The 20,783-nt window shown below is 30.0% G+C and overlaps 1 protein-coding gene across 1 annotated transcript in view; it reads left to right on the top strand.

The window, feature by feature from the left end:
- Agps (alkyldihydroxyacetonephosphate synthase) overlaps positions 1–20,155 on the top strand; it is a 32,590-nt gene extending 12,435 nt beyond the window's left edge. The window contains exons 4-7 of the mRNA XM_011497849.1: positions 2,752–3,032; positions 5,551–5,839; positions 8,912–9,221; positions 19,295–20,155. Of these exons, the coding sequence (XP_011496151.1) occupies positions 2,752–3,032; positions 5,551–5,839; positions 8,912–9,221; positions 19,295–20,068 (1,654 nt within the window). The 3' untranslated portion in view covers positions 20,069–20,155. The remainder of the gene's footprint in view (positions 1–2,751; positions 3,033–5,550; positions 5,840–8,911; positions 9,222–19,294) is intronic.
- Positions 20,156–20,783: the final 628 nt, after the last annotated feature.

Below are 20,783 nucleotides of genomic sequence, written 5' to 3'. Positions count from 1 at the left end.
CGAATTATGAATCTAAATTTTAGATGTGCTCATTATAGGCAAAATTCTTAAATACTACGAAAATAATTGGCTATACACAAAGTCAATCGATTAAATAATATAATTTAAAAAAATATTTTATTTCAATGAAAAATTATTAATTTTATTTGAGAAACCCTATACCTATTTCTATATCTGTTTATCTACTTATCTAGCACATCTGACAACGGTTGCTACTAGGTGATAGTTTCATTCTGGATTTCATTCGAAATAGTACAAACATACTTTTTTACCTCATATTTGATATATATATATATATATATATAAATGTAGAAACAATGTATATTTATAAATATTATTATTTCAATTAATTATTTTTTTATTAAAATAATTAAGTAAACAATTCATTAATATAAATCTAGTTTATTATTAACAATGTATTTTATTAAAAATTATGAAACTAATTAATTTAGACAAGTCATTGTTGATCGATATAACATTTTGTTTAAGATGCATTTTTGTTATTCATATTTACTAGCAATAAATACATAATTAGATTAATAATTATATAAGTATATATTATTTAAATTATTTAAATATTAAATGGTATTTTCAAATTTACTTAATTAGAATAATAAATATAGAATATTAAAACGTATAATGTAATACAATTTACACTCAACTATATAAAAAAAATTGTGAGAAGTGTCTAAAAATAGAGTACCGGGCGAGGAGGGCCAAGTATCTAAGATTAGGTGTGAGCTCCCAGATGTTGATAGGAGGATTGCAGGCTAGTGGACAAGATAGTACATGTATTCAATACAGAGTAGTTTTGTTATTTAGTTTTATTTTATTTATATAATTGCATTAGTTGAATTATAATGAGTTTTAGAGATTGAGTACTTGCTTTTCTTGATTTGTATGTTTTATTGCCACTGAGCTATCACGTACGTCGCATACACAGGAAGAAGTTGATGCCTTGCTGGTTCTCTATATGTAACACACGTGTAGATAGAATAATACACACAGAAGAGCGAGGTCGTAAACCCCCGCGCTTCCTTGTATATGAGCACGTGGCTTGTATTATGTTTTGCAGATAGCTTTACGTATCTGCAGATTGGCGTATAGCTTGATATAGTTATGTATTAATTTGGAATGGAACGTTACCTCATGAGTCTGCACGTTGTGTATAGCTATGTTTTGTCTTGTTCTCTGAGTTGCCTCGTATGGCTCCCTGCAGTTTGATTCTGTATACTGTGCGAAATGATATTTGTAATTGTCGATTCCCCTTTTTACTTATATTGCACTGCTGCGAGTGTATGATTTGATTATCTAGCACTTGTGTTGAATAGAATAACCTTGCGTAATTAGCTTGGACTTTCTAATTGTTTGACTGCGTTTTAATTGACTTGTTCTTTTTCTGTTAGATAAGATAAGATAAGTGATTGTGCCGTGCCGGTGTTATCTTTTTTAAAGCCTTCTCTTGACCACGCGGTGGTCGGTGAGAATTCCCTCTCTTTTGGTGTCGCCAATCAGAGCTGTCTTGTCGATCATGGCGTCGCCAATGAGATTTAGTCTTATTATGTGTCCAATCAGAATTCTTCTTTAGTTTTTGGTAATTCTAATCACGGCGCCTTTTGAGTGGTGGGGTCTCCTACCAGTGAGTCTTTCCAAGATGTAGGCTCCAATGCGAACGGATCTTGCTCAACTCCCCTCCATGATGGTGGGTCTTGATGCCGCGCTTTTCCCTCTCCATCCTAACACTGTTGCATGCATTTCTTATAATCATGCGCGTTGCGATCGGTCATTGTTGTGAAGGTTAGGTGTAGCATTGTTTTTGAGTGTATCATCTGGCTTGCGTTTTTCAGGCTAATTTTATGATTTGTGTATGCCAGATGTTTTATGGCGAGGCCGTGTCAAATGTCTCGTAGCATTAGTTTTATGATTTATTTTGCTGGACACTTGGACCTTTGTTCTGGCCAGATGTGTTTATGAAATGTATTTTCTTTAGATATTCGTAGTTTTGCTGAATTGTTTAGTTTTAGTTAATGCGAGGCGCGTTTGAATGTTTATTTCTCGAGTAGTCGAGAGTTCGCCTTTTCCGGAACTCTTATCTCGGATTTTCCAGATGTTTAATGAGCTGGGAGTATTCTTACATTCTCGAACAAGAAGCTATACGCGTTTTATTGATTCTAGAATCAATGGTATTAAATTAATACAAAAAAGATTAACAGTAATCTGACAGATAGGTTAAATAATTTTCTATAGTGTCAGTATTTGGAATTTTGGATTCATTTAACAACGATCTATAAAATTAATTTAGAATTTTTAAAGAAGGATTTTTTATTAAAATATTTGATGAGCGATCATTATATTCTAGGCGCAAAATTATGTATTGTGGATAAAAATTACAAAATAAAATAAATTTATATTTTAAAATCATTGTATGTTCTTGCATTATTTTAAATGTTAGATTATTGATGTTTAAATACATATCTACATTTATGTAAAATATGTATTAACAAATATGTAAAATTTATATTTCTTACACTTAATTAGTATGTCTGTAAAATGTAATCGTAAAAATATAAAGAATCAATATAATAATATGATTTATATAAATATATAAATCGTAAAATGTAACTGTACTAGTTTTATTTTAATATCAAGTCAAATTAATTATAATTTCTTACATTTTTTGGCTTGTGCTTAAAATAGAAAAGATTGTGTAGTAGCTTAAAAAAATGTATTAATATTTTTATAAATATACAGATATCCAATAGGTAACAAAGAATTACCATACTTCACATCGTGGGTAAAAAATACTTTTAACGTGAATTTGGCAAACCAAGTAAAACCTAAAATGCTTCCAAAAGAATACCCAGAGCCAATAATCAACAATACTTTTTTGGAAGTTATTACAAATTCATCCATTAATTATTCATTACATGGAATTGATCGACTTGTAAGGTCACACGGACATTCTCTACGAGAAATATTTATGCTCAAAAAGGGTATACTTAAACGAATTCCAGATATTGTTCTTTGGCCAAGTATGCAATTTTTATTTTATATATATCTTCAAAGATTTCGATTTATTCAGATTTTATACTACACATTGTGTAAACAATGTATATAGATATATAAAAAATATTCGGACTTCGCGCATCATCGTAAACTTGAATATAGATAGAAATAAATTGTTCAATAAAAAAAACCTAATTCAAAATAAATCTTCATTTCATTTATAATTGACTGTTTAAGAACACCGCAATTGTATGCAATTGTATTTTTTTTTTCAAAACAACATTTACTTGTATTATATATCTATTATTTATTCTAGATTAAGTTTAAAATATTTATGTAAAAGAATTACTCTAATTATGAAATAAATATAGTAATGCTGAACCAAATTAAAGATATTTTATTACTAAATGAAATTTGATGATTAAGTTAGAGCTAAATTTTTGTGTTTTCAATTTTAAGAATTTTATAAAGGTGGCGTATAAAAGATATATTTTATGTTTGTATATTTCGAATATTTAGAGTATACAGAATAATTAATAATATCATATAGGATTTAAAAATTTATTATTAATAAAAGTAGTACGCCTTTTAAATAACTTTTAGTGATTTTTATAAAGAAAATTCTAAAGTATGAAAATTTTGTAGGGTATATTAATAAAAATTGTGTGCGAGATAACCGAATATAAACAATAAAATAGATTTCCATTGTAAATAAAGGTTTAAATTAACCAGCAAAAATCGATACAAAAGCATTAACTATAATAATCTGAAGCGCAGCTTTTGGGTGGCCATAAAAAACAATTTATCCACTTATACATTCGATGTATGGAACATTCAATTATGATCAAGTGCTTTTCGGCGATACACTTCGTAAAGTAATTCAGCCAATTTATTTATATTTAATAGTTTCTTACTCTTTAGAAAAAATTTAAAGAGTAGAAAATTTAAATATGAAAAACTTTAAAACAACTGCTTATTTTTTTCTTTATAGTGCCGCAGTTACTCTATTTTTGTTCATTATTATTCAATTATTCAAGTTATAAAAATATTATAAATCATGTACTACCTCTTACATTTTTAACGACTTAAATGATCGCAGCTGTGTCTAGTTAATATAGTAAGAAAGGCTAAAATTGAAAGAAAAGAAGAGATATAAACTAGAATAATCTTAATAATAGTATAAATATTGTAATATAAAATTGTGACAATTTTTATTTTCAGTTTTTAAAATTTTAAATGTGTTTGTCTTAAAATCATGTCTCAAAAATTTATTATTACTGTATTACTTGAAAATATTTTAATATCTTTAATTCAAATTGATTAAAAAAATTACTAATTAATTTTCTTGAAAGTAAATAATTGTATTTGTTACGGATTGCAGTAGTTTTTAAGCGGAATAAAAAGTGGGAGAGGTATGAGCGTGCGAGCATTTGTTTTGTAAAAACTAATTCCAAAGTAATAACAAATGAACTCTACGTGGCTATGCCCTGTTTATGTCACGATAAATATCGGCATAGCAACGGCCACCGATGCAATTTCGACGCAGCTTGTTTATACGAGAATATTGTAAGGAGCTGCACATGACGCTCTCGTCCTCTTACTAGTTCAATCAAGCAATCATCAAGATCAAATTATTGTCCTACAAGTCAACGCCATTTACACAGAGATCGCCTTCAATTCACACAAATCGCCGTCTTATAAGTCAAACAGCACTTACATAGAGGTTACATTCAATACACAACGATCTATCTCCACACACGTAAGCTACGCTATTACAGATGTTCTTACGAATCACTAACACACGGCTCCGTGAACTAAGTAAGCAGCAATACCCAAACCACGGCATCATTGCCATTCATCAGTGACGTCATATACCAGCGCCCCACTCAAGCCTCTCCAGCTCATCGGTAGCGGCAACGGCGGCATCAATTCTCCTCAACAGTGACGTCACACACCAACGCCACCACCAGGCCTCTCCAGCGTATCGGTAGCGGCAATCGGGGCGTCAACACTCACCTATCACACCCTGACACTCTTCACGGCATCATCATCCTTTATCAGTACATCTCCCACTACCACTACGAGTTCTAATTACAAGTAGGAGAGTCACGCACCACACTCAAGAATACACTTATAAGATTATCATCACTCATATCACCTGAAGAAACTCTCACGTATTCATTGTATCATTCATTCAATCTTACCTCAATAGACCACTTATTATTTATTATATCATTATTATTCAATAAGGGAAAAACCAAGTCATATAAAGGCAGTATTGAATTATTGCATTGTCCATTCCTCTTGCCAGCAAGCCTCCCTTCACCATCTCAAGAAAGCGTTATTTAGTCTGATCTCAGACAATAAACAAATTTAACATCTATTCTTTTTTTTAATCAATTGTACTTAAAATATAAAATTTAATAGTAATTATTGTAAAATATAATGTAATATACTGAAAATATAAATATTGTTCTCATAGTTTTTGTAATAACATTCGTATTATTTACGATTAACAAATATATTTTAATGTTTAATTACTAGAAAATCATGAAGATGTATTATGGATAGTACGAGTGTGCATTGAATTTGGGGTTGTTTGTATACCTTTTGGAGGCGGTACATCAGTGAGTGGCGCAGCTAACTGTCCTGAACATGAAAAACGTACAATTCTCAGTCTTGATACATCACAAATGAACCGAATACTTTGGATTGATTCTGAGAATCTGCTTGCTTATTGTGAGGCTGGTATTCTTGGCCAAGATTTAGAACGTGAACTTAGACTAAGAGGGTTGACTTCTGGACACGAGCCAGATTCTTATGAATTTTCTAGGTATGTGTAATTGCAGATGTAAGTGACATGCTTGCAAATTCATGAGCAATTTTTTATTCGATAGCTATGTACATAATATATTTAATAAATCTATATATTAAAGTATTGCTTTATTTTCCTTTGTTGGTCACAACAAAAGTTATCTAATTGGCAGTATCATACGAGAATTATGTTATTTGGATTTTAAAAACCCAATTAAAAAAAAATTGGTTTTGTATAAAAATTATTATTGAATTAATAATAAAAAAATGGTATAGATGACGTAATAAATATATTATAAATATATGTCTGTTCAGGATTGAACTACCTAACAAAAAAAATAATTTATTGTCTGTTATAATACGATTCCGATACATTATATTTAGCTTAAGGCGTAATATTTGAATTACACGTTACAAAAATTGCACTGGAAATTTAGCCGCGTACTTTGTCCGCATAGCAACAGAAGAAGCTTCTCGAACGTACTAAAGCTTATTTCCAGAGAATTTACTAGAACCTCCAAGAATTTACAACGCTAAATGTACGCAATCGTATTTAAGAAGCAACGAATGGAGAAGGAAATCAGTCTTGTTGAATAATTCAAGTGAAATTAGTGCCAGTCATACCAGTAAAAGTTGAACTCGTCTAAGGGAATCCTGCAAGGTATATTCATTTGTTTATATTGATTATTCCATTATTGCTGACCAGCTATCAGTTCGTCCTCCGCAACGTGACGATAGTCGGACTGCATTGGGGACGACGACATAGACTGGTATCTCTAGGACCTTATTAATATACACGTAATTTTCGTTAATTAATTAATTAATTAATTAATTGATTCACCCTACACGTAGTTTTCGCGGCCCACGTCTACACTATCGGCTAGACCCTTGCAACTTGATTCTTATCAGACCGCTAAAGAGGACGCCGATACTGACTGGTGGTCCCCGCGAAATTATTACTGTGGCATAGCGATAATATTATCGGTCACGCCGCAACGAGTTGGTTCTGATCAAACCAACAAAAGAGGGCGTCGACAATCCGTAATAGTCCCCACTACCTTCACGAGCCGAATAACGCTCAGTACAATTCTAGCGTCGACTCAAATGACTAGCCATTCACGAGCTGAACAACTAGCCACCAATTTGATCGCCGATTCAATCAACTAGGCAGTCGCGAGCCGAACAACGAGCCGCTAATTTTATCACCGAATCAAACGTCAAGTATTCGTGAGCCGAACATGCGCCGTTAATTTCTCACCGAACGTTAAGTATTCGCGGACCGAACAACGTGCCGTCAAATTGATTGCCATCAAGAAAGTCGCCAGTCAAACGGGGCTTTCTTGAAAACCATGGTCGAATCAATGGTCTAATGATTCTCGAACCGGAGAGACTCCTTTAATTTAGGGACTAAAGCATGTGCCCAGTATTCACAATTCACCTTTTAGACTTGCACTCTCAGACGACGTTCCAACGTAATGGTCAAATGCCTAATTACTACAAACTCAACAATTCTCACTGCAATCAGTAACACCAACATCACTGTAACCACTGCTTAAATAAAGGTCACTAAAGCCAATTGTGTTTACTCTGAATTAATGCGTTAACCTCTCACTCATCCCCCCCCCCCCCATTACCATTAAACCGGTAGTACAGTCTAATCTACCCAGCGTGATCTGTGATCGTACTGGTACTTGGAATTCCAAACAATATCTTTAAAGTAAAAAGTAATAATAAATTTGTTTAGGATTCCAGTGTCGAAGTCATCCAGTGGTCGAAGGACCAAGATGTTTGGATTAGGCTATGGCCACCAGTTTACTGGTGAGAGAAAAGTGAGGATAAGTGGAAGGGATAGCACTTCTATTCAGTAATTAATAGGTCTGTTTATTGTGCAGTTGTTGCGTTTATTTTGCTGTTACACTATAATGATTCTATGTTAATGATGAGAGTCGTTACAATTTTGCAGTTCCATGGTGGTTGCACGTGTGATAGCATGCATTACATGTACATGTGGTGGGTCGTAAATCTCCGGATACTCTTGACGTAGTGCGATTGATAGTGAGTAAATACACTGAGAAATGAGAGGTCGTAAATCTATTTACCTATTGGTGTAGTGCTACTTAGTAATGTGTAATGGTGCTGCAATAGCGTGTAGTTGCACTGCAAGACGGATTTGCGTGATGGTACTGAATGTGTGTGTGTGGTAATCGTGGAAGTGATTACCTGCGAATGCCTTGTGTGCTTGGGCTTACTTAGGTTGGAGACAGATAGAATGCTCTCTCAAGATGCGTGAGATTCCCTTAATCGGTAGGAGTGAAGGTTGCAGCAATGTTCCTTCAGCATTTTTTCCTTGCAGGTGTGGTTATTGAATACTTGCGTAATCGATAGCGTGCTCTCTTTTCTACGGTTCAGATAACAGTAGCCCATTGAATACGCACACGAAGCCGAAGGCCTGTTCACTCCGTGACGGCTTTGCTGATAGAGAGCGACTATTCCATTATGATCCTGCTAAGACCGACCTTCTTTCGTGTCATGGCGTCTTCACTAAGAGAGAGCGAGGCTCATTGCGTACTTGCTTTATATATTCACACGACACTTTAGGTAGTTGGCAACAATGGATAGACGTTGCTATGCAGAGACTAGCGGGGCTATGCGGGGACCAAATAAAGATTGTAGGAGTTTCGAAACTATTCTAACGATCGAAATATTCGAAAATTCTTGGAATCAAATGTTTAAAAAAATTCGAGAGCTAGAAGGATTATAAAATTCCGAGAGCCAAAGGTCTTGGAAAGTGTTCCAATTCTGAAAAAAATTCAATATTTAAATTAAACGTAAACCATATACAGTATTTACTCATTATAATTTGTCATTTTTAAGTACAAGTTGTATATATTTAATCGACTTTTTGAAAAAATCCTTTAACTTCCTACGTAGTTGAAAAGTATCGTTAGTACATATTCTGTAAATAAATATAATGTATTATTAGTGTATTGTTGAATTTTATATTTTATCAAATACAATGGATATATTTTTAAGTAATCTCAAATATTGTAAAATTATTAATTCGTTAGTAAATTAGTATTTTTCGTTACAGCTTTGGTGGTTGGGTAGCAACACGGGCAAGTGGTATGAAGAAAAATGTTTATGGAAATATAGAAGATTTAGTCCTACGTATACGTATGGTTACAGGACGTATTGACGAACCAGAAATTACTCTAGAACATAAGGTTCAAGTTCCCCGTACTTCTTGTGGTCCAAATTTTGATCATGTAATATTAGGCAGCGAGGGTACACTGGGTGTTATTACTGAAATTGTCTTCAAAATCAGACCACTTCCAAGTATTGTAAAGTATGGCAGTATTGTATTTCCTGATTTCGAAAGCGGTGTCCGTGCACTTAGAGAAGTATTACAATATTCTCATTTATTTTTTTGTTTCACAATGAAAAATATTTGTATAAATATTTTGCTCATAAAAATAGTAGAATTTAACCAATATTAACTCAAATGATGTTAAATTATGATTTAATATTTTAATAGGTGATATTTAAAAAAAAAAAAAAGAACAATTTAATTATTGTTTTTAAATAAATATTAAAAGTTTGGATTATAATCTTTTAAAAATAGAACGTAAAAATATAAAAACAATTAAATCATATTTTTCTAACTTTTATTTTAAAATCCATCGATTTCTTATAAAATGGCATATATTATTAAATGAGGTAATAATCAACTTTAAAATTTGCAAAAAGTAGTTGGAAAAATGCCATTTATAGAATAGCCGTATTCAACAAATTGAAATTTTGATATGTGCATCCGTACTCTTCTATTAAACAGTTGAATTTTTTTTTATTTTATGAGATATTTAATATAAAGTTCATAATTTGTTTTTATATAAAAATGATATAATAGAAGGAGAAATAATATATTACTCTACAATTATTGTTACAGGTCAGTAATTTATAGATAAAAAATATATAAAAATAATAAATATTGACATTTAACAATAATTAGGCACTATCGTATCATGTAATTCCTATTGTAATATCTTTTGTTTATTTTAATGCGTAAATTTATAAGCATTGATTCTCTTTCAGAAACGAAAAGGAATTGTAATAAATGATGAATCGTAAAAACCTTTACTTAAAAGAATTGAAATATTGGAATTTTTTATTAGTATTTTAAAAAATATATGAATTGCATTGGTAAAAATTATAACGGTGCTAATCTGAAAATGGCCAAAACTATAAGTAAAAAATTTCATAATTTTTTAAGTAATACCAAGATACATTTTAAGCAAAAATTTTTCCTTAGTATTATAATAATAGTGCCTGATATAGAAAATCCATTAAAAATTTTTAATTGTTCTTCCTGTACCTAGTGTTTTTGTTTGGGATCAGACTAAAAACCTCCTTAGATGTTGGGTGGAGGTGTTGCTGGTAAATGGAAGGGGCAATGCAATTATTCAATACTACATGCAGTATTTCCTTTTTTTCCTTTATTAAATATAATGTAATTGTTACGGACCAAAAAAATTGAAAGTCAAAAGTGGGAGAGGTATGAAAGCGCAATTCAGCTGGTAAACAAAATACTAGCAATGATCGTTCCAGGCTATGCCATGATGATGTCACAACCAATATCGTCATGGTAACAAACATCAGCATTTGAGAAATAATGAGATAATATATAAGAGCTGCACTTCACGCGCAGTTCAGTTTGCCTCAGTCTATTAACCATTACACAATCATTATAAAACGCACTATATATTTTCGACTACATCTACAGAAACTACAGTTAAAATAACAATATATATAATTAATAATCAATTAAGTAATAATCTACGAAAGAAATAGTGACATTTATTTAAATTATTGATAACATATTAGTGACCATAAAACAATAGTGAAAACATAAAATAAATCGAAGCAACTCATATATAAGATAAGACCGACGTAATAAAGGCGCGACATCAAGCATAATAATATTAAAACATATTACAGGCAAGACCGATATAATAAAGGCTCGACATCAACCATATCACTATTGAAAGATATCACAGATTAGACTGACGTAATAAAGGCTTGGCATCAAACATGCCTCATAGATAAGACCGATGTAATAAAGGCGCGACATCAAGCATAATAATAGTGAAACATATTATAGATAAGACCGACATAATAAAGGCTCGGCATCAACCATACCTCATAGATATGACCGACGTAATAAAGGCGCGACATCAAGCATAATAATAGTGAAACATATTATAGATAAGACCGACATAATAAAGGCTCGGCATCAACCATACCATTCATAGATAAGATCGATATAAAGGCTTGGCATCAACCATACCTCATAGATATGACCGACGTAATAAAGGCGCGGCATCAACCATACCACTATTATCAACAATTTAATGTATGTTAAGATAGCATTTATTAATTATACAATAAAGGAAGAAATACATTCATAATACATTACAATAAAGGAAACTTTATATTTAATCTATTATATAATTTCTATACTTCATATATTATATTTAAAGAATAAAAAATGTTCCGACGTTATTAGATAATTTTGAAAGCCTAAAACCAGCTTATAAGTAAATAAAGGTTGTAGTAAAGCACTATGATTACATACTGTACTCTATGAACTTCATTTTTATAAAAAGTTATTAATCATGCTACTCACAATAAAAAGTAAATAGTTTCATAGTAAATTGACTAGAAATATTAAACATTTTATTAACACATAGCAAGTAATTGATTTTTAAAACGAAATTTAATTGTTAAATAAAGTACACAATTAGAACTACTGTTGAATCATTTATTAAAATTATGTATAGCGTTCATTATTGAACTACCCAGCAATGAAAATTTATTGCTTTATTTAATATGATTCAATTACATTTATATTTATTATTAATGCGTGATATTTGAAGTATTCGCTACGAAAATTCTCGATGAAATTGAAGCCTTATGCTGTATCTGCATAGCAATAAAGGAAGATTCTCGAATCTTATAAAGCTTGCTTTCCGAGAATTCACCAGAGTTTCCAAGAATAAAAAGTCTAAATATACGCAATCATATATAAGGAGCAATAGATAACGAAGAAAGGCAGTCTTGTTGAGTAAGCCAAAGTGAAATTAGTGCAAGTCATAACAGTCAAAAGTTCTACACGACTGTCTACGGAAATCCGTGCAAGGTATACTTATTTGTTTACATTATTCATTCCATATTATTGGCCAGCTATCGGTGCGTCCTCTGCAACTTGACTATAGTCAGACCGCATTGAGGGGACGTAGACTGGCATCTCCAGTAATCTATTTGTATCATATATTATTATTATTGCGTCTCAGCGCCAATAATATTGGTCAGGCCTCTGCAACCTGATTCTTATCAGACTACGGAAGAGGGCGCCGATACTGGCTTATGGCTTCCGCTATACTCTCATTACCACGGCATAGCATCGGCACTACTGGAAGAAGTGGCGAGAGCTTTAAAACCTCCCCGCTCTCCCGTTTCTCAGGGTAACCTAACATCAAGGACACCACGTCACGAGGATCAGGAAGTTTACAATCTTTCATCTAAGTGCCCACTAACACCACGTTCCAATCACCAAAGAGCTACAAGGGTTCCTCTATAACTTCATCAACAATAATCATCCCTGTAATTGGAAAATAGAAGAACTAGGAAGCTAAAACTGCGTACAACACAGGATAAGCTGCATTGGGAGGTAAGTAAGTCAGTTCAAAACAAGCCAAGAGCCGTGAGCCGAGAGCCAAAAGCTGAGATCTAAGAGGTATGAAAATTTGCGATTATACGGCCAATCCCACTTAGATCAACTTTGTGCCAACACATCATGAGTAGAAGATGAGGCTGAATCACTAGAAGACCTCATTTGTGACGTAAAAGACTACTAAAGGGTCTGCAGCAACTAGAACGGGAAAGCAATTCGTGGGACTGCATAACTGTCCATCAACTAACGCAAACTCACGGGAAGAATGATTAGGCGAATCCAACACCTAATCCAAGTTCGAGCAATTAAAGAACATTTATAATGACAAAAGTGAGAGCGTTACAAAAAATAAAAACGAGTTTCTACAACAGGAAGCCGTACGCAGACCAAACCACCCACAAAACGATCAGTGAGAGCATGCCAATCACCTGTTGCAGCCACTTTCCAAGGCCAACGAGGACGGCAAGGCACTACCTTATACACGTATTGCTAACAACAGTATCCTGTGACTAGATGCCCCAAATTTAAGCAATTGTCAGTCACAGAGAGAAACCTTTCAAGGAAGAGCAACGACTATGGTCTAACTAGCTTAGCGCCCCACTCCACTTATGAGTGCACCACATCAAAAATTGCAACAGGTGTTCTGGGCGGCATCAGACGATATACGATCATACCACATGACGATCAGTACTTGAGTCCAACCTAAACAATTGTAGGTCATCTCAACCCTCAAACTGAAGAGATAATAGAATCGTCTTAATGACATCAAGCACGCAGGTGCCAATCTCAAATAGAAGAAAGAAATATCAGACGTGGTAATCGGGATCGACCGACATCGCCAGTTGCAGATACAAGATCACGAGGACAACTAGGAGCTACAAGGAATCCATTGGATCGACAACCACAAGGAAGTGTCAATCATTTGACTACTGTAGCCAAGGCACAAGATTTGTTCCATTAATAGCAATCAGGACACTAAAGTAATTGGCGGAAGACTAGGGTGAAAGGTTTCCCCTGGCTGTGGCTTTCATCACGCATGGCAGACACATCATGATTCTTGGAGGTGAGAACACACTGCACTACAACCGGAAACCCAATTCATCGCGCTGTCCTCACCACCATCAAGCAGTCAGAAAACAATAAGTATAAATTGTATTGCTAATTGTACAATATAAAATTTTTTACAATGGAGTCCTCAAGATGATGCACTCACCCTTTCAACAACACCTTGAGTGAATTCTCGCCACATTACCAATGACTGAGATTCAGGCCCTCTAAGCAAATCTCCCATGGAAAAAACACGAATTCACCTCCAAGGACGTATTCAACAGCAGATTAAAGGTATTGAAAGAATAACTCAAAGGGACTACAAGGGACGAAAACAAAACATACAAGGCAAGGATAGCATGTTGTATTTATGAGCTTCAATATAAACTCACACTCTACGATGCATTACATATGCATGACAGAAAGGGAATCCATGCTCAACATTTAACGGGCAAATTACCACTGTTTCGAGTGAACCATCAAACCGTTATCAAACACAGGTGTTGGCTATGCCAGTCGCTTTAACCATAAAATTCTAGATAGAGAGAAGTAAAAATTCCGAGAGACGGATTTATTGCGGCATTCCGATATTTTTCAAAAGTATCCTACAAACTGTACACATCGTTCCCAAGAACAATAACAGACAGCTAAGACCATCTTGAACGACTACTCTCTATGGGAATTAAATCTATCCACTACGCCTGAGAGGAAAATGGGAAGCAGCCGTATACTCTGTCAAGTTTTACATAAGGCACACCATTGGAGAAACGACATTTGAAGAAATCAGGACACGCTTGTCCAAATTGACGCGATCCTCTTCACAATGCCATTAGAATCAATGCGCGCTGACTCCAAAGACCATTCAGCACTTATCGGACATTCGTAATCGGGAGCCCACTTACTACTATCCCAAAACCATCTTCTTACATCGATAATATTTTCAAGCTAATGAAAATGGTAATTAAAGTATAAAATTATTAATTATGAAAAAGTTTTAATTACCGTAATATTGAAGGTGATTACAATTATTCTGAAATTGTTGATATTCAATTATGTACTTTTTGTATAAATATATCGCATGGAATTACGATCCGTTGCATTTAATTATATAAATGTTCATGAAATTTAGATTCCTTAATATCAACTACGGTTATCTACTTTACATAGTCTCTTTGCACTTTCTCTTTCGCGTTATAAAAATAATTCCAAGTTTATGTTCTATCCTTATACACCATAATGCTATATCCCTTTGTATGAGCTCTAGTTTGATTTACTTATGGATTAACTCTGAAATTGTTAGCTTTGTTCAAATTCTCCTTATTCTTGTAAATTTTCACTTAATACAGGCTCATTATTTAATTTAAGCGTATGAGTATTATTTGTAACAGCGCTTAGTGAGTAAGTATTTATGTAATTAAATGTAAATATATTCCCAGGTATAAAGTAATTATTAATCGGTTACCCTACCTGTTGGTATATTATTTATCGAGTCATAGATCTCCATTGTATCTAAGTTTACGATATATTATATTTTTCCTTCTTTATCTAATTATTATATTACGTTGTATTTTATTATCTTCGATTATACTGTACTTTCCATCTGTTACATTGTTTTTCATTTTATAAAAATATATTGGTATACTCAAATATTTTTGAACTGGAGCATAATATTACGTGATGACGCATAATCTTATTTTGATATATTATTATTCTTACTATCATTATTTTAGTCTTATATCATTATGATAGTCTTATTATTTCTATTCAATTTCTATCTTTCATCATATTCATATTTTTTATGCAATCATTCATATTTATATTTAATTTATTCTATTAAATCATATTCAAAACAAATGTAATTTTGGTATAAATATAAATTAAGAAAAATGTTCGAATCTTTTAATTTATTCATTGTGTCTTTATATTTGTTGATATATTTTATTAGAATCAGATGATTATTTTAGACATTATTAGTGTATATATTTATGTCGGAAATTGTTCAGATTATTAATCAAAATTTAAAAACTTATTACAAATTCACAAATAACCACCATATTTATGAATTTAAGTTAAATATTAGGTATCACAAAAAAAATACAAGGAATTAAAAGATTACGATAATTTATAAATATTTGTACATAAATAATTTTTAGTACAATAGTAATAATAAAAATCTTAAAACCTAGACTAATACTAGAAAAATAAAAAAATACGTATGCAAGTAGAAGCGTATATTTTAATTATTTAAATATAAAATTATAGTTATAATAAATATGAAAAGATATATGCATATTTACGTCTGCATTTGTATATAATTCATAAATAAAAAAGTAAATATTTTTAAAATACCAGATCAATTAAAAGTATATTTTTTATAAAAATAAAATATGTAAAAAATTATTAATTTATTGAGTAGTATTAATATAACTTTTTAATTTTAATACAGATAAAATATTACTATAATCTACATATTTAATAGATAAAACGTGTATATGAATAAAATATTTTTTTTATGTATTTTTTAAAAATATACTACTTTTAAAATATTTATATAATTTTTTAAATTAATACCTATGCAGAAGTATTAATTTGTTAATTAAGAGTTGTAAATTTATAATTTAATGGTAATGTACTTAATTCATTATAAAATTAAATGAACAAGTATGAGTAAAATTATAATAAGAGTAAAATGTGTTACACGAGAAATTTATTTATTTACACTTATGAAATTTCGATCGACTTGGGTGTATCGAGGTTTTGAGAAAAGAACCACTTTTTCTGGTATATATTTGATGTATATAACCGCAGATTTCTGAAAACTCTATTAAATCTGGCTAACTAAGGTTATGATAAATATTTTTAAATATCTTTTTGACAGATTTGAATTTTATTCTTAAAATATCTATTTTATTATACTATTCAAGAAAGTCCACAAATAAAGACAAAACAATTGTTGTAGCTGCAAGTATATAAATCTTCCTTAATGATAAGTTACAATGAAATTATAACGAAAAATTCCAATATTTTTTATTATCTATTATAATGGTACATCTATATATTCCATCAGTATCACATTAGTGATAACAAAATAAAAACGGCAATTAAATTATTTAAAAATTATGTCAAAAATAGAAATTGGATGAAAGTAATTGTTAAAATAACATTTAAAAGATATTGCAAAGCTGCTAATTAAAAAATAAAAGTACTGTATGAATGAATAGCTATAAAGATACAAATAAATCGCTTTAGAAGTTAGTTTATTAAACAAAATTTATATCCGAATTAAAATCAAACATAATAGATCGAAGCAATATCAGTACAGACAGGTGAAAATTTTATAGGATCATACTATTATAATAAGACGTAATTTAAAAGAACTCCAAAAAAATCATCTACAAAAAACTAAATATTTTCATAAACCATAAGAGGCCGTCTATTTTTAAATGAGTATCGTACTTTAGTGACGGCATTTACAACTATGCATAAACCACAATTCTTAATAATAATAACTGTTACACTTGTATTATATTCACTTTATCAATAAATGGTATGACCAGAAGTTTAATCTAGTAACTGATCTCGAAAAAGCACTTAATACAAGATTAGCAAAAACAATGCACCAATTTAGCATTCATTTAGTACTAAATTTTTTATTTTATTTTTATATAATCTTATAATCCTCCAAAATCCAAAAGTAACTTTATCTTATTAAATATTAAAGTTAAATATTTTGGGTTTTTTAATGTAATTAGGATTTAAAGATTGATCGATAAAAATATGTTAGTGATAAAAAGTCATTCTATTAGACAGGTAAAAATGGTTCAACTGTCTAGTGAAGTTACGGATTTTTATGATTTACTAAATAAATTATTACATGCTTGTGTTTTTTATATTTCTCAAGAAAAAATTTACCACACCAAAAATTGCTTTCCATTTATTTTTTACATTAAAATTACATAAAAAATAACTTTATTTCTTGAAAAAGTACATATTAAATAATGCATTGCAGTAAATAGTTGAAATGCAATTGTAGTTAGAAAATCACTTAAATTTTTTCAAATCTTCACTCATGACAGGTTTGATAAGTTAATCGAAGATTCTAATAACAAAAATTTTAAAATACTATATGATGTGTTATATGATTATAGATAATCATTTAAAGATTTTCATTCAATCAATCAATTATAGATTTTTATTTCTGTTTATTATTTATTGTTTATTTATTATATGTACTTAAAAATGTATAGAAATACATATTTATAATACAAAAATACGGATGGAAAGAATACTTGTCACAAAATTAATTTTTAGTTGGAAAATTGTATGATATTTTACATAAATCATGTATTTTTATAATGCTTATTGTAGACGTATTAAACTTATAATATTAATACTATACTGGTTATATGTGTACTTAAATAAGTATTATAGTTGATATTTAAATAAATTAATCTTTACATGCACAGATATTATAATTTATTAATATTCTGTTCTTATACTAGTATATTATTATTAAGAATTTTAACATTTTTAATTTAGTATCAAATATTGCTCATATAACTTTTTGTTCTATCTCAGTACTGATTCTATTTTCTTATTATTTTGTTTCATTTATGGATATTATTATTAATCAAATTAGAACGATAATGATAAAAAAATTATATTGGAGTTTATCCATTGTGAAATGAACTTATAAATTTTATTTAGTACAATTATACGTAGAACTCTATGATCTTCAATTTTAACTTGTATACGTAACGTTATTTACTTCTTTACATATTTATTTTTAAAGGCCAGGAAAAGAATTTAAATTATATCATTTTTTATTTAAGATGTAACAGTTATAAAAAAATTCTTTCATAATTTGATTGTAGTTAAGCATTTCTAAAACATGTCGATAAAATAAAAATAAATAAAAAATATCGGACTTGCGTTATTTTGTCTTTTGAAAGCATCATGACATAATTTTCTGAATTTTTTTCTGAATAATTTTCTTGAAAAATATCAAATATGTAACTAATAAAGTTATTAGTTTTACATTATGAAAGGAACTAAAATAAAACTGTTTAATCATTTATTAAATCTATTAAACTATTAAATCAAATTAATTTAATATGCTAGCGATTTTATGAATAAAGAAATTTGTATTTAAAAAAATTGTATAACTAATAATAATTTCAGTATTCCACAAAATATTTTTAACATGCGTTCTGAAAATTACTATAAACATTTAAATTTTTTTCTAGTGTCTGGTGGTCTTTATCTTTTTATGAACCTTTTTTGTTTTCCACATTTTATACAATTTAATAAGATACACAAGTTTTAAAAAGATTTTATCAATTTTATACTTCGTTAACGTAACTAATTTCACAATTTGAATATTCATTTCTTTAAAAATTTTTTTATAAATTTATAAATTATTTAGTATACTAACCAATATTAATATACTATAATTAACTATAATTTAGTAATTTCAATCGTTAATAATTAAAGTAATTTATGTATTTAATTATAATTTTGCTAATGTTTTCATTCGTTGTTATAGTATTATTTAATTGTTTATAAATGTTTAAAAATAAAAATACTATTAATTCAAACAATTGATTGAATATGTAAATTATTTATGGGTGAAATTTGTAAAGATGATTTTAAAATTCTATTGCAAAAATAATTATAATATTAATTTTAATTTAATAGGTAGCGAAGGAACGATGTCAACCAGCTAGCATTCGTTTAATGGATAATGAGCAATTCAAGTTTGGCCAAGCGTTACGGACGGAAACTGGTTGGGGTGGTCTCGTTATGCAGGGTCTTAAACAAGCTTATATTACACGCATTAAAGGTTTTAACTGGAATGCTTTATGTGTAGCTACTCTTTTGTTTGAAGGCAATTCAACTAAAGATATATGTTTACATGAGACAAAGATTTACGAAATAACTAAACGTCACGGGGGGGTGCCTTCAGGAGAGACAAATGGTGAACGTGGTTATACCCTTACTTTTGTTATTGCATATATACGTGATTTAGGGCTCGACTATCATGTGCTTGCTGAAAGCTTTGAAACTTCGGTATCGTGGAATCAAGCCTCTACACTTTGTCGTAATGTCAAGGCACGAGTTGAAATAGAATGTCATGCTAAGGGGATCGTACATTATTTGATTTCATGTCGACTTACTCAAACATATGATTCAGGATGTTGCATTTACTTTTACATGGGATTTAATTACGAAACTCTTGCTGATCCTATAGCTTGTTACGAAGCAATTGAGGAATCGGCCAGAGAAGAAATATTAGCTTGTGGTGGCAGTCTTTCGCATCATCATGGAATAGGAAAGTTAAGAGCAAGGTTTTATCCTGAAATGGTAGGTGATGTTGGCTTGTCTTTATATCGGTCAACTAAAAAACATCTTGATCCAAACAATATTTTTGCTACTAATAATCTTGATTCCACTCTTAAAGCAAAACTTTAAACTACTTTCTGAAATTTATGTCAGATCAAACCATATGTACAACCACTTGTATAATAGTTTTTAAATTATATTTAAAGATAATCTAAATACAGCATATTTATTTATATTTTATACTTTTGTACAAATAGTATATCTGTAATCAATTTTCTAAATAATTTAAAATATTTTAATTTTTATTCTTTGCTTAAAATATTCAATTCAAATAAATTATTTTTAATACACTTATTTAATATTTTTTTATAAAATAGATCATAGGTTAGATTATTTACAATTTTCCATTACGTCTGTATTATATATAAGAATTGGTATACTATTTATTCTTCTGAAGGAATGTCACAAATTATGAGTCAGTACTGTAAATTTCTATTTATACAAATATTTGTATTCTAATATTTTTTATTAACTAAGACTAAGCTAGACTTAAGTTTTTTATTTTTCAATAATTAATATTAAATTACTATTAAAATTGTAGGCATTATAATGGTATACGCTAATAAAATATTTATATTTCATCTTTTTTCTTCATAATATGATACTTTAATAAAATTAAAGTATCATGAAAAATTATAAATTCAAAAAATACAATGGTATAATAATCTAATAGAGTGAAATTTTAAAAAATAAATTGACAATATTGAAAAATAACATTGTTAGATTAAAGAAAAACAAATTTCTTTACGAAAAAAAAATTATTTTTACAACTTTTTTCAAAATA

Source organism: Ceratosolen solmsi, unplaced genomic scaffold (assembly GCF_000503995.2).
Source record: "Ceratosolen solmsi marchali unplaced genomic scaffold, CerSol_1.0 scaffold47, whole genome shotgun sequence".
NCBI classification, from domain to species: Eukaryota; Metazoa; Arthropoda; class Insecta; order Hymenoptera; family Agaonidae; genus Ceratosolen; species Ceratosolen solmsi.
This window is presented reverse-complemented; position numbering and strand designations above follow the sequence as displayed.